The following is a 15,669-nucleotide window of genomic DNA, read 5'->3' as shown; positions in this document are numbered from 1 at the left end:
GAAAACAGAAGCCTCACCGATAAATACACAAATACTAAGAAATGTGAGAAGGATAAAGAATAAGGACGAATGCTGTGAATATTAATTTTCCCAGCAGATCAACAATTGTTAAAATACGGAAAAAGACAATTTGTTCTGGTATCGGTCTGTGGCTCTCGATGAGGGTCAAACCACGAGTAGGCAGTACCGCGTTCTGTCTCAAAGGAGCACAAAGGAGCACCGTATGTCCAGCTTCGACCAAGACCCCGTTAAAGAGGAGATGACGATGCACAAATCGGCTGACACCATCTAACTTTACTTGAATTTTACCCAAGTCAGTTGCTCATCCAGGAAATATTTACAAAATTCAGTTGGGAGAAAGTATTAAGGGTCCACAGTGGTTAACAGCTTGGGGTGCAGAGTCCATTGCTTCAAATCTCTCTCGTCACAACATGAGGTAGGAGGACAGCGTCTCGTTTCATGCAACCCACAAACAACCTTTTTGTCATACTGTGTGGTTTCGTGGACAGAGCAACGTGCAACGGACACACGCACGCTGTGGCAGGTCGTGGTTAATGAAAGCTGTGCAAAATTCGTACTATTTATATGCCTAAAATGTTTACAAAGCTATAATCAACAACATATTTATATACGGTACATGCGTTTTTCCATATTCTCTTTCATAATGCCAAGTGAGCAGATATTTCCCATGTTCTGAATCATGTTATACATTTTCAAAACATTTTAATTCCAAGCGTATAAAAAAACGGTGCGCAAATCTTCCCGAAAAGTGGCCCCGTGTTCCACAGTAGACGTGCCAGTCTTGCAACGCTCCGAAGTCATCGTGTTTCGGGGTGAAGAAAAGTGGGAAAGCGTTCCGACACACGGGGTGAAACACTGCTTCACCTGCCATACTCAAACCAGTTTACCTTTATTCATTCACACGCTGCATATAACATTCGTCCACGTTTCACATCTGCGTCTTTCACATCTATAGATTACGAGAAGGGCCAAAATTTTGTAGGTTAACTCAAGAGTATTAGTGTCTCCACGCTGCTCCACGTGTGTTGGACACCTAGAGCGTAAACCTAGAGCTCCCCCTGCGAACAACATGCACTTGTCACATTTTAATTTTATTAACAGTTTCTAATTCAAATAATAAATATAAGCTGCCAAAAACCAATCATTAGCTTTGTACATAGATATATCGCTTTTATTTAAAAAAAACCAAAGCTGCCCATCTCCGCTGGGGATCATAACATCGCTGTGACAGGTAAGTGGGTGCTTTTCAGTTCTCAGTTATAATACAAAATTTGTAAAAACACAATTCATGAAGCAACACAAGGAGAGAGAAAAACAAACACATTCTACATACACATTTCTTCAATTCATAATATACAGAGTAAGAAATGTTTTCGATGTGTCAGACAAGAAAACCTCTTAATCTATCCACGCTGGCAAAACACATATGAGTGTCCTCAGTTTAGAATCTATTTAACCTGATACACTATACATATTCAGCAACGTATTTCCATACGAGCCGTTACATCGTCGACGGAAAGCTGAAGAAAAACCGACTGAAGCCCAATCGCATCCTTCCGCTTCCGACGACAAACACACGAGGCTCTCAGGTAAAGGCCACTTGAGCCACTGGACTCATGAAGAGACAACCTGCAAACATCATCATATTGCCCTCCGTACAGCTGGAACATGTAGGACAGCAAGTTCTTGCAACTAAATCTTTAATCTAATGTAATCTTTTAGACTGCGTGAGGCCTTTCGCATAAAGACCTACAGAAACGTCAGAACTCATAAAAACGGGATTCTCTCATGTCAGAAAATGATGGCCATTTATCTATTTCATACGCATAACCTAGTAAAGATTCCGTGTGCCAGCTAACATAGCTCATACATTAAAAACCACTGTTTATATACAAAGTGTATAGAAATATTTTTATTTATTAAATTATATATTTTATTAGGAACTTAAGAACATATTTAATATGGACTTGCATTGTGATGCCAACATATTGTTCTCCTTATTGACCTTTATGTGGAACAATATACCATTTGAGAATGAAAACGACAAACATGAAATAATAAATACTCAATTCTTACAAGTTTACCACCGGCTTTTGTAAACAGGGTGTAAAAATGCAGCGCAATGCTTCCGCTACTCCTATTCTTGAGCCACTCAAGGACGTCGTCGAGAACACGTGAGAAGCACTCTCGGCGAAGGCCCGGAGCTCCGCCACTCGGGAAAATCGATCGACTAACGCGTGACCCTGCAGGGCCCGGATCCTGAGGTCACATCGTAGGGGTTTCCGTCTGCCGTTCGACGTCTCCGAGGGTAACGGACTCTGTCTCTGCCCTCCTGCTCTTGACAACGTGATCCTTGTGGTCGTTCAAAATCAAGCGAGACACAAAAGCAGTTGGCCAGCAGCACTCAGGGTACTTCATTGCACCTTTTTAGTAAGTCCTTCTTCTTCTTAAACGGTCCGTGGAGGTATTCCTGAACGCACTGAAATCGTGGAGGCCCAGGATATAGCAGAGCACCTCTGACTCACACCATACAAAGCCAAGGGAGGGGATCACATACATTTATTCATTCAGCTGATGCTTTTCTCCAAAGTGACTTACAACACTACTCTACCTACAATTATTTATCCTTAAGTACAGCTGCTTAGTTTCCCTCCTCCCTCCTCTTTACTGGTGCAATTTAGTGTAAGTACCTTGCTTAACAGCACTACAGCCAGAGGTCAGAGTCGAACCTGCAACCTTAGGGGTCTAAAGGCAGCAGCACTAACCAGTACGCTACCAGCCATCCCATCACCTCACTTCCTTTATGACGCAGCTCACTTCATATTCCACACTCAGAACGTCACCTCACACAGGACTGACACGGGACGCTAAACATGCCACAGCAGTGACAGGGAGAGAAAGAAAAGGCAGACATGGCCGCATTTACACTCGTACGGTTACCATGAAGGGAAGAGCAAATGGAGAGCAGCTCTTTATGAATGATTGCTGAAGAGAATTTCACAACAGTACGCAGCTGTTTAACACTCCTCCTGCAAGAGCGGGAGAAAGAGGGAAAAGAAGGAATAAAGGAGACGCTCTTATGTCTTCATTCTCATTGCAGATCTTAAAGTGGGGCAGCGGCCGTAGCATCGTGCGGTAAATAAAACGGAAAGGGCCCCCCGTGTGGAGTCTCACGATGCCAAAGGGTGACGCTGTCTTACGGAACGCACTCAAGAACGATCTTTCGATCCACATCAGCGCCCGTGTGTCCTGTCGCCATTTCCCGTCCTCACTACACCCGCCAGCTGTGCACCGGCTGCGGAAGCGGTCCGGCACGGACAGCGCCCTCGCCTGGCCGCCTGTCGACGACACCACAGTGTGACCCATCGAGTCGCGGCCGCATGGCCTCAAACTCAGAAGTGCCTCCGGTTACAAATTGCAAACACACGTTGGAATAAAGATATTCCCACTAGTTCAGCCATTACTGCTGGTGTTGGGACCCAGCGCTGCCTTATGGTCTTTTCAAAGTTCTTACTATGAACGCGTTCAAAAAGTGAGCCTTTAAAAATAATTATAACCACATTCCAAGTGTTTCCACTATATACTAAACGTGCTCAAAAACACGTCTATCTGCATATCGGGCACAAATGACCAGAGCTCACACAGCGTCACCAGAACTTGTACACAAGATTGGTGGCACAGCCCACAGCCCTTCATCTGAGCCCTCCGAACACGACTGAGCAAATAGTTCCCTGCATTGATTTCTTTCTTTCCTCTTGGAAAATATAAACTCTTGTGTAAAACATTGAAAACAGCAAAAAAAAAAAAAAAAAAAAAAAAAGCTTTTCACGAGTCCAAACAAAAGCTTCCACAATCACACACAAACAGAAGAAAAACACATGGGCTTACGGGAGGAGGGGCAGTCCTCCGTTTCAGCATCAGTACACAGGTGTGTGTGTGTGTGTGTGAGAGAGACAGTGGCTCTAGCTCCAGACTGCAGCTGCACCTGGCGCCGCCCTCCCGCTGACAGGGTGCGAGTCGCTGAGCTGCTGACGGAGCTGTGCGATTACGAGCTCCAGCTTCTCCCGGGCTTCCCGCTCCTGCCTTAGGGCCTCCTGCAGCTCCTCGCGGTCTTCCTCTGCCCGGTCGAGGCGCCGTCGCAGCTCCGACAGCTGGACACGCGCGTGCGCAGAAATGTTCGCGTTGGAGAAGAAGGAAAGAAGAAAGGATGCTCTCAATACGGGAAACGCTCACAGAGAAGAGCTAGGGAGCAGGCGGCAGGACCTTGTTGTGCAGAAAAATGTCACTGAGAGTAACTCACGGAGTGTGGTAAAGGTACGGACACCTTGTGGTACCTCTTACGCTCATCATTACAATGACTCCTCCATCAAGGTGGCGAGTACCGAGTGTCCCAGGGCTAAGCGTCACCCCCCTTCACCCTCTAGCCATGCAGTGTACCTGCACAGCATAATGGGCCTCCGGTAGTGACTGCGCAGCGGATGCACATGTGCACTTCTGAGCGCGCTCAGTTTCCACCGTCGCCGGCTCCTTCAGAGAGTCTTCGGCGTGGACTGTCTCAGGCTCCGTTAGCAGCTCAGAGCGAACGGGGGCCCGACCCCTGCGTACTGCTGCTAGCTCCTGTCAGACACATGCACAAGGATCCAGTTGCGCCCCTAGTTACCTTTCGGCAAACACAGACACGTGATCACGCACACCGGTCTTTACCGCCTCCAGTTGCTTGTGCTTCTGCAGGGTAGCGTTGAGCACCTCCTGTTGTCTGTGGTACAGCTGCACAATCTCCGGAACCATCCCGTCTCTGCCCTCCTCCAAAGTCGTGTCCTCGTCCAGAAGCGCTGCGCAGGTCTCCTCACCCTGGCACATTTCCGTGGTGACCAGCCGAGGCCGGTGCTCGTGTCCACTGGCGCGCCGGAATGTTCTTCCAACATCTGCCAAGCTCAGCTTCAACCGCACCTCTACAGCAGGGATGAGAGAATGGGGAAAGCACGTGGAAAGAGTGTTTGAGTGTGTGTAACGGAGAGCAACCTACCTGTGCCATGATGTGTGGTGTGCGACTCTGTATCTATGCGGGTTGCAAAAGTATTCAGACCCTTGACAAAATAACACATTTTACTGGATAACAAATGATGCTGTAATATTTCTTTCCATGTGATGTTTTAATTTGAAACAATACTACTCGAAATGAATTACTTGAGCTCAACATGAGTTTAGCATCACCTTTTATAATGTAAAAACTAAAACAGGTTGAATAAGTATTCAAACCATTGAACTCAATTATATGGTACATGCACCTCTGGTAGCAACTTGAGCTTCGAGTCTTTCTGTGTTATCGTCCACCAGTGTCTATACCGGCTCGGTGCACTTTTTGCCCATTCTTGTTGGCAAATATGCTCAAGCTCTCGCCAGTTGCTTAGAGGATGCTTGTGGACAGCGGTGTTCACGTGTGGCCACCACCAGACTGCGGACTGGATTCTGATCAGGACTTTGGTCCACTCTAGGACACTGCGTGCACCCAAAAGAAATGCTGCTGTGTGATGGTGTGTTACCACAGGCTACTAACTCACCTTTGCTTGCGCTCTCCTGGCTGTAGTGGCGTTTGAGGAGAGTGCGGAGAACTTCGACGCTCACCTGGCCGTCCGCCTTCCCCGGGGACACGCCGGCTGCTTCACCTTCGTCAAACTTGTAGAGGAAGCAGCTGAAGCAGAGAGGGAGGGTGGTGAGCATCGCAGCGCTGCGACCGTGAACCGTAACGTCATCGCTGACTCGATAACTGGCCAGTGAGAGGAGCCCCTGCGGACACTGGGAATGAGCCGTTACGCTTCCTGTTGTGATGCGGAACCAGCGGCTGGGAAATGACCGCAGTACCTTGGATGAGTGTCATCCGCAGTGACGTCAGGCTCCTCTTTCACGTCTGGATACAAGTAGCGACTGGCCTGTGTGTGGAAGGCAATATGATGCTCAAGAGATTAACCACAAGAGTCATCCAGGACAGTTTGGCTTGAGGACTAAAGGAACCATCACAAGCATGGGAAGAACAATCCCACAATGCATGTGTTTCCACAGATCCCATGTGTTGCAGTCTTAACCCACTGAGCTGAGGTGGACTTGACGTCAGCGAATTAAGACGGACGTTCTGGGGTGGGGGGCGGGGATTACCTTTTCCTCGGGGTCTCCGCCCTGCAGCTTCTCGCTTGGAGAACGGATGCTGCAGCTGCCCTGACGAGGCTGGAAAGCAGAGAGAGAAGCGCTGCGATGAGCCGCAAGGCCAACACACGTCACCGAGGAGCCCGACCGCGAGCCGAGTCATCCGCTACCCTCCATTGCGCTGGAGAAGCTCACCGGCTCTCGCTAACATCGACACGCTCAGCCTGTGAGACACCTGTGTGCTTCAAGTAGCATTTGCTCAGGGGTGTGTGTGTGTGGACTAGGAGTCACTTCTGTGGTCTTCAGTCACCAAATCTCTTTTTAAGAGCATTCCTGCATCACTTATTGACATTCATTCATTGATCAGACGCTTTTCTCCAAAGCGATTTCCAATGAACTCTATGTAGTGTTATGAGCCCACACACCTCATTCACTGCGGTGACTTACATTGCTAGATACACTACTTACAATGGGTCACTCATCCATACATCAGTAGAAGACACACATTCTCTGTCACTCACACACTATGGGTGAACCTGAACAGCATGTCTTTGGACTATGGGAGGAAACCAGAGCACCCGGAGGAAACCCACACAGATACGGGAAGAACATGTAAACTCCACATAGACTGAGCGGGGATCAAACCCACATCCTCTCGCACCCCCCAAGCACTGTGAGACAGCAGCGCTACTCACTGTGCCACCGTGTCACCCTTATGGAGACCTGCCTCAGTTTACATGCCAACAAGGGACACAAAGTCTCTCTCTCTCTCTCACACACACACACACACACACACACACAGCTCCACTGCAGTGCTGAGACCGCTGAGCACAGACAACACCCTCTGAGGACTGGGCAGACTAGACTGTTGCCATGGTGACATCAGTGTACACATGCACTGACTCTTCCTCTCCCCCAGGATACCCCCCCCCCCCCCAAACAGCAGCTCAAAGGGAAGTACGAGGCTAGAAAGAAGCAGTCTGGCAGGTTCCTAGGGGTGTGACCAGTGTGTTCCGAGACAGCACAGGCACACAGCCACATGGGAGGGTGAGTGGGGAGGGGGTGTGAGCGGGAGTCACCTGGCTCATATTTCCTGGGGGGGTTTGTCTAGTGAGCCGTTTGTCCACAGGTTGCAGACAGACAGTCTCGCTCCCCCTCCCTCTCTCTCACACACAGACACACACAAGTGTATGTATTCTTCAGCTGTTAGACTGTCATGGTCTGTGTCTTCCTCAGCCCACCTGACCCCAGCTGCAGTCTGCACACACACACACACACACACACACACACACACACACACACACACACTCGCAGATGCGGCGCACAAAGAGGGCCCACTGTGTTTCAGTGACACACTTCACACACTGCAGGCTCAGTTAGGGTTGATAAGACAATGCATCTCCCTGTTTCCTTCAACACTGGGAGAAACTTGAACCACCAGGGCTGATAAGCAGCGCCACCCTTCTTTCTCAGTAGGCCTTTTAACAACATGTGTGTGTTCGCCGCGCACTTCCCTTGCAGAAACGTCGCACTTGCTTATCTGCAGTTCTCACACACACACACACACGTGCACGTTCTGCATCTTCTTAGCAAACACGTCGTGCGGCTGCCCTTGGCTGAGCACATTGCACACATCGCTGGAGGACACGTGGACAAAGAGCAGTGCGGCACACGAATGTACACACAGCACAGCGAAAGGGTGCGAAATGTTGACGCTCTTCTCTTCACCACATGGGCTCCTGCGTCACCAACAAACCCCAAAGGATGCAGAGCTGCGTGACTTGTGCCTTCGCATCTTTCTATTCGCCGGCTGGAGGAGGAACGTCCCTCCTACGCACACACGCGCACACACACTGCTGTTCGACACTAGCGGTGCGTTGTACGCTACGCGCAAGCACTCGCTCCTAGAGTGAGCCGCAGGATACGGCTGAGCAGGCGGAGCAGGGATCTGCTCCGCGCCCTGTCCTTTGCGGGGGACCGGTGTCCCTAATGGGCAGCACCGTGGACAGAGCGCCACCGGAGAGCGGTGACACCGAGCGGGTCGTGTGACCAGGCTCTGAAAAGCAGTGTGTGTGTGTGTGTGCGCATGTGAGAAGCGATTTTGGAATGCCTGTAAATAACCAACATCAGCACGTGTAAACTTACGGTATATGGTGTGTGTGAAGCAAAGTGATGAGATGACCACCCTACTTGAGCTGCTGGAGAAAACCACACTTTTATTGAGTCTCAATGTGCCATCATGCTGTTGTCATAGAAACCGCCCTGCTTCTCTGAATAGGAGCTGTAACACACCGTGCTGTGCGCTAGTGACTGGGTCGCGTCCCACCCCAAGGAGGGTCACAAAGAGTCCAGCTGGGGGTGGGTCAGCTGCCCGCTGCTCTTTAGACAATCTTAAGCACACTGGACCCGGTGGGGTCTGGGCTCTGGAGGGAGTTTCCATTATAGTCCACCCCCCCCCAGAAGGCGGCTGGCAGAGGGGTGGCGGAGGAGCCGGCCGGAAGGTTGTGAGTTTGTGACCAGGCCCTGTTCTTGACCCGAAGGCCCACGAAAACATGTTCGGTAAACTATGTCCTGCGCCACACCAGTTTTACCGTGTGAAATAGTTTCCTCTTTCAGAAGGTAAAGTATCTGCTCAGCAAGCAAATGATCAAACTTTCTGAAAATGCAGCCACATTCCTTCTCAACACAATGTAGACCCCCCCCCCCCCCCCCACACACACACACACACACACACACACACACAGACTCACATACATCATCCACCATGTTCACTTCACAAACCCACATGGTGACTTCCTGAGATGAGCGAATTCACAGTGTGTGTGCGCACAAAGACACCCGAATGGGACGGGAGGAGAGGGTGGCCATAAACGGCCTGCGCTGTGCAGCAGTAACGAAAAATAAAAACAGACACCGAGTGTCTGACGGGGCGTTGAGGGGGGAAACTGGTGTGGCACTTATTCTCGGTAGGGCACAAGAGGTTTTCTTGTGTGTGTGTGTGGCAGAGTAAGGAGTCAATACTGTCCCTCCTAGACTTGCATGCGAGGGGGATGGGGGGGGGGTTCAGAGGGTCAAGAATGTGGTTTCGTAGCCTGAGACGAGACACCAGACAGAATTTCCGAAACACTGCACCCCCATCCCCTGCACTAGACCCGTCCCGCTCTCTCGCTCTAGGCAGGGATCAGGACACACGTGGACACACAGGACACATGTGGATGCTGTGATCGAGGACAAAGGCCCACAACTCGAACCGTGTTGCTTCCTGTCACTTCTCACCCCATTAAGGCAAAGAAGTGCTACAGAAATGAAGAGGTGGCAACGAGGTCAGTGGGACACGACGGCGTCGCTCTCCCGCAGTCCTCTGCACTCGTCTCTCGGCAAGTACTCGAACCGTTCGAGGCGCCTGTGTCCATTTACCAAGGACAAAGGTGAAAGCGCAGCGCAGAAAGAGAGTGCGTCACACTCAACGCTGCACTTTTAGCGTCACAAAGAGCACTGAACCCCCCCCATTGCCCACTAAGAATTGAATTAGCCTCGAGGGACATCGTGGAGGGACACTGCGAGTTTCATCTGTCCTTTAGCAAGAACATCGTATCACAGCGAACACGAGAAATCCAGGTCACAGCATCATCTCTTAAACTAAAATGTTTTCACCGACAAAGAAAACGCACATATTGTCGCATTCATTCTCAGTCCAGAGTTCAAACCTAAAACCAACTGTATTTAGGACTGTGTCAGAATGGAAACACAGTTCGATGTTGGATCAAGTCCCACCTCGGCCGCTCTCAGCTCTCTGTCACCAGAAAGACTTTTCGGTCCTGAGCTCGGAGCCCCAGAACGCGACAAGTGTTTGGGTGATTTCTTTTCTCAAACGTAAACATACATGATGCTTCAGACCCCGACCGCAGCGTCCTGGGTTCTAGGAAACAGAGATGGGTCGAGTTAGCAAACCGCAGAAACACCAAAGAGCCCGAGATGTGCTGAGCAAAGCCAACCTTTCACCCCTGTAAAGAGCACAGCAAAAAGTGCGCTTACACTGTCCAGCGGCTTCTTGTGCGCCGCGCTGAACTTCTCCTTCATCTCCTCCAACAGCTTCTTGTAGGGCGCCTCATCCTGGGTTCCCAGGTACTTGCGAGCCAGCTGCAGGTAGCGTGGCCAGCGGGCCGAGTCGAAACCCCAGTGGCAGGTGCGGCGGTCGGGCAAACGGTGCGAGTGCATGACGAAACGGGGGGGGGAGAAGAGCAGCCGGCACCGGGCGCACTGGATGCAGGCGGCGTCGGGCCGAGAGTACAGCGCGCCTACAAACAAGCCCTGACCCTTGCCTAGGCACCGGTGCTCCACCTGGAAGCTGCCCCCTCCCTCCTTTAACGGAGACGGAGGGGGGGACGGCGACGGCGGCGGCGCGTGGCCAGACCGCAGCAGGGCGTTGCACAGCCGCTGCGCGTCCGTCAGGGTGATGAGGCCACAGGAGGGAGCGTTCAAGGGTAGGACGCCCAGCACTTTGAGCACGTGCAGCTGGTCGGCGCGGCAGCGGGAGCAGTAGACGTAGAGCTCGTCGCACACGGCGTTGATCTGCTGCAGGGAGAAGTGCCGCAGCACCGAGTTGAGCACCTGGGGCAGGCAGAGCCGCTTCTCGCCGCCCACCGCGAAGCAGGAGATGGCCTCTCCTTCCAGGAGAGCGTGGGTGAGCTCCGTGGAGCTGTCGCAGGGTGCCAGCACAGGCGTAGATGGCGGCGGCGGCGGCGGCAACACCGTCTCGTTCTGCCTGCCGCGGGCTGAGAACGCCGCGGGTCCCCCCAGCGAGCTCTGGCTGCTCAGAGTGAACTGGGCTAGCGTGTGACGGAGTCCCGGGCTGAGGTGCGAGGGCCGGCCCCGCCTACCGCTCCGCTCGCACCCGGCCTCCCGTCGCTCTTCCGCCTCATCGTCTTCCTCTGCGCGTTCCTTCTTGATTCGGGGGGCTCCGGGATTTCCTCTGGAAGCCTGGCGTTTCAGGTCCATTTCTGCCATCAGGCGCTTCTTGAGCGGTGCCTCCGGGCCCCGGGTTCGGGTGACCCGCCTAGCGCTGCCCCTGGACACGGCCGGCTCCCTGCGCTCGGCTCTTAAGCCTGCCTGCGCACTGGGCATGGCACCCAGAAACTACCTGGGTGATCTCTGCGCCTTGCCTGAAGACCGGGCTTCTTCTCGAGTAAGCGGACGGGTTTTACCAGCAACAGAGCATGACGGCTCCACGCACACGCATGACGACGGCAGCGATGCGCGTTCAGCGTGATCCGTTTGTCTGTCAAGAAGAGAAAGAGTAGAGAAGAGAAAAATCAGACAGAGAAAGTTTAAATGCTCCAATCACGAGTTTAACCAACTGGACGCAATTATTGACATACGATTTGCATCATTTTGCATCCTTTACTTCAACACTGTTTCCTATGATCAAGGTTTGTTGAAAGTCAAACTGGTACAAAGTCTGTACAAAGTCAACAACAGGCAGCGTCGTCGCTTTTTGTGCCACGTAACAGGCAATTCTGTCTCAAAATGTGTGAAACGTGACCGTGCGTCGCACACTTATAGAGCTGGAAATCTATCTTCGAACCCCTCGGGTGAACACGTCAGCGGCGTTCAAACCGCCGAACCACACAGCGTCCCGCAAGGGGTCCAAATTGTGCGAAAGGGACACCGAGGCACAGGAAGGTCCTCGCTGACCGCCGCTCTGCTCACACAGGACAGCCCCCCTTCTGCAGACTACTTTGGGGGGGGGGTCACAGACACAATGCCGGGCAGACCTTCGCTTAGTCGGACTGTGATGGAACGACCGCCACGGCCTTCCTCTCACGCTGGCCCTGGTCCAGGAATTCAAATGAAAATACCCACACGTGTGGATGGGGTGCTGGCAGCTAACGCTAACCTACACACACACACACACACACACACACACACACACACACACACACACAGGCTGAAACTCCTTGTCCCGAGCAGGGTCGTGGCAAACCGGAGCCTAACCCGGCAACGCGAGGCACGGGGCCGGAAGGGGAGGGGACGCACCCAGGACAGGACGGCAGTCCGTCGCAAGGCACCCCGAGCGGGACTCGAACCCCAGACCCACCGGAGAGCAGGCACGGGCCAAACCAGCCGCACCGGCGCACCCTCCTAACCCTAACCCCGTCCAGGTCAGCGGGGACCACTCCGCTTCGTCATTTTCACGGTTCTTGGAGAGGAAGGAGAGCCGTTCCTGCTATTTTCTTAGGGCACGCGCACAGAGAGGACGTTTCCCGCTCGGTCCGCTGTGCTGTTCGGTCAGTCGATGTCTAGTGTTGTACAAACACCTCCAAGGTGCTACATGATTTTAACAGCTCCAAGACCCGCCCCCCTCCCCGTGCGACGCGACGTTCGAGGTCAGCATTACAGTTCCCTGAGCTGTGTTCTACAAACCCCCCCCCCCCGACCCCCCCACCGTGCAGTTCCCGGGACACCCCGCGTGCCGCTACCGCACAGTCAGCTGCGCGCAGAAAATGCGAGGTGGGGGGGGGGCGTCAGGGGTTCCCCGTCCTCGTTTCCTCTAGAAATCTGTGTCACGATCGATCATCTTCTCATGATGTTGATGATAATAACGAACAGTTGGAGTCCGGAGCGAACGGAGCTCGACCCCGGTCACCCCCCGCCCGCGCCGCGGCAGTAGTAGGAAGAGGAGGAGTAAAAGACGAGCTCTGTGTGTGTGAGTGAGTGAGTGAGACTAACACTACAGTAACAGCGAAGTAGATCCACACACACACACACGACACGAAGTAAGCGATATGAGTTAAAAATGTCACGTTAGCAGAGAAAGGCGCCGAGTGAGTCGAGTCGAGTCGAGTGTCGCGCGGGCAGCACGTCGTCTCGCGCCAACCAACAACGCAATGAATCACAAACGAACGTCTCTCTCTCTCTCTCTCTCTCTCTCGGTTCGACGCTGGAAGGAAGGAAGGACACGTCTCGTCCTCGCTTACCTCCCGCAGGCAGCGCGGCCAGGTCCGCTTCCCTGAGTCAGTCAGTATCCCTGTATGTGTGTGAGAGACTCAGACTGTCGCCCCGCGGTACACACGGCACGGCGACGTCACTCCAGAGTTACGTCACTCGGGACGACGACTCCACGGGAGACGCTGACAGACGCCGCCGGTGTCCCGGCCGGAGCCCCGTGTGCGCGCCGCTCGTGACCTCCGCTGCGCTCGCGGAGGACACGCAGCCTCTGTCCCTGCACGCAACACGTCACCGGACGCCCAATGACTGAATGTCTGTCTCGCGCTGAGCCGCGGGTGTGTGTCACGAGCCCGCCGTCTGGCGCGTTCCGGCCGGGGCTCCGCGCGCTGAACGTCAACGTGACCTCCGCTTCGTTGGCGGAAGATGAGCAGGGTGTCCGCGCGAGACGTCACGCGAACGCCGGGACAGCGACGGACGGACGGACGGACGGACGGACAGGGGCGGGGATGTGCTTTCGTTCGTACGTCTTTGGAGGAAAGAAAAAAAGCTGCACGAAGCGCCGGCGCCGCAGGCAGCAAAACGTTCGGTTCCCCGAACGACGAGCTGCGCTCGACAACGTCGCGCCATCCACTCCTTCCTCCTCGCGTGTGCGTGTGTGTGCGTGGAGTCGTTCCCCGCAGGCGCACGCGCTGCGGTCTCACGGGGTGGGGGGAGGGGGGGTGTCACAGCGAGGTCAGCGCGCTCGACGCATTCCTGTTCCTGCATTTGCCAATAAAGCTTTAGTTGACACGTTTAGAACCCGCTGCCTTGAACACGATATTAAAGCGGCGGATCGATTAGTACTCATGAAGTGCTGTGATGAAAACGCGCGACATGTGCAGCAATCGTTTAAAAACATGGTAAAAATGCGCGAAATCGGAACGTCGGCGCTAATTTTCCTGTTTTTCAATTCAATTTATTTTTATAGAGCGCTCTTCTCACGTAGTGACACAGAGCGCTTTAACACAGGCAAACAGCAAGAAAAATTGATACAAACAAAGAAGACAGTCAACTAATGGCTACCATAATGAAGAACTTATTATAGAACTACAAGTATACGTACTGGCCACCGGGGAAACTTAGGAACAAAAACTTCCAACTGAAGGTTGAGGGAGAAAAAATAAAAACCTCTGGGGGTCCACGGGCCAGTGGTTGCCCACCCCTCCTGGGCATTCTAGAAAGTAACAATTTGTGTGTAACAAGTAATAATGATAATGTTGGTAAATGGCATCTTGGATCCCCAGCTCGGCATGGAAGGTCTCGATCGTCACGGCAGATGGACATCATCCTCTGTCAGCAAGGGATTTGTCTGTGACCGCTGGCCGGCCTTCTCAGGTCTTATGTAGCGAGGTAGTGCTCAACAAGAAGAGAGAACAAAGTAATTTGTTACTGAAGTAATTACATTGCGGGGGGTGCGGTGGCGCGGTGGGTTGGACCGGGTCCTGCTCTCCGGTGGGTCGGGGGTTCGAGTCCCGCTTGGGGTGCCTTGCGGCGGACTGGCATCCCCTCCTGGGTGTGTCCCCTATGCCCTATGTTGCCGGGTAGGCTCCGGCTCCCCGCCGCCCTGTATGGGACAAGCGGTTCAGAAAATGTGTGTGGAATGCCTGAGTGAACATGTAAGTCTTTAGTCGGGATTTGAAAACAGAAACGGAGGGGGCATTTCTGACAGTAACTGGTAGACTATTCCACGGTTTAAGTGCTCTATAACTAAAGGCGTGACCTCCTACTGAGGTCTTATTGATCACAGGTACTTTAAGGTAACCTGCATCTAATGAACGGAGATATCGTCCTGGGATATATAGAAGAATTAATGATCTCACAAAGGTAAGCCGGAGCAATGCCTTATTGGTCAAAAGTAGGATTTTATAATCAACTCTATAAGAGACCGGGAGCCAATGCAAGGATTTAAGTACCGGTGTTATATGGTCGTACCTCCTAGTTCTAGTGACAATTCTCGCAGCAGCATTTTGTACCAACTGTAGCCTGGATACAGTCTGGTACGGACAACCCAGTTTTTGCCTTACGCTACATGTGCTTTTCTAGGTCGGCAGCAATACTGCAGTATCCTGTGTGTAAAACTGTGTAACTACAGTAATGTGTGGCTGCAGCACGTGACCTTACTCTTAAGTACAGTACAGAGGCCAGTAGGATGTGGCTGTACTATAATTCGCTGTATTCTCTTCACACCAAGATTGACTAACACTCTACATGAGCATAACATGAGTGTAACATGGATGTAATGTGCCAACGGTGTCATCGCTTCTCAAATACTAACTTGCATCTTGTTCTCAAGTTCCACTCTACCCATTTTGTAATGACAGGAGACAAACGGGGCCCTTAGTGGACTAATGTTAATGGACATTAATAGGATTGCTGAAAATTGTGGTGAAACTGTCCTGAGAACTTACTTCTTTTCACAGTGAAGGACAAGAGGAAAAGCAAGAGCACTGTGTGATACTGTCGCTGTCCAGTCTTTAAATACGGGCGGCACAGCGAGTAGCACTGCTGCCTCACACCGCC

General features: G+C 52.3%; 1 protein-coding gene across 1 annotated transcript; it reads right to left on the bottom strand.

The window, feature by feature from the left end:
* Window positions 1-2,746: 2,746 nt before the first annotated feature.
* Window positions 2,747-13,698, bottom strand: LOC108927545 (ski-like protein). Its single transcript, XM_018740934.2, has 8 exons — window positions 13,140-13,698; window positions 10,198-11,440; window positions 6,175-6,243; window positions 5,884-5,951; window positions 5,583-5,713; window positions 4,726-4,973; window positions 4,459-4,638; window positions 2,747-4,172 (listed from the first exon to the last, which is right to left on the bottom strand). The coding sequence occupies exons 2-8, from the start codon at window positions 11,284-11,286 to the stop codon at window positions 3,984-3,986; spliced, it is 1,974 nt and encodes a 657-aa protein (XP_018596450.2). The 5' UTR covers window positions 11,287-11,440; window positions 13,140-13,698; the 3' UTR covers window positions 2,747-3,983.
* Between the last annotated feature and the right edge of the window lie 1,971 nt (window positions 13,699-15,669).

Source organism: Scleropages formosus, chromosome 19, assembly GCF_900964775.1.
Source record: "Scleropages formosus chromosome 19, fSclFor1.1, whole genome shotgun sequence".
Classification (NCBI taxonomy): Eukaryota; Metazoa; Chordata; class Actinopteri; order Osteoglossiformes; family Osteoglossidae; genus Scleropages; species Scleropages formosus.
This window is presented reverse-complemented; position numbering and strand designations above follow the sequence as displayed.

Bases quoted from the DNA above. Each gene is read 5' to 3' on its own strand.
- LOC108927545 (XM_018740934.2), bottom strand. From the start codon at position 11,286: ATGCCCAGTGCGCAGGCAGGCTTAAGAGCCGAGCGCAGGGAGCCGGCC. The intron at 5,952-6,174 runs GTAATCCCCGCC...TTCCACACACAG, and splicing joins GCGGAGACCCCGAGGAAAAG to GCCAGTCGCTACTTGTATCC. The intron at 4,974-5,582 runs GTGAGTTAGTAG...TCCCTGCTGTAG, and splicing joins CCAGGAGAGCGCAAGCAAAG to AGGTGCGGTTGAAGCTGAGC.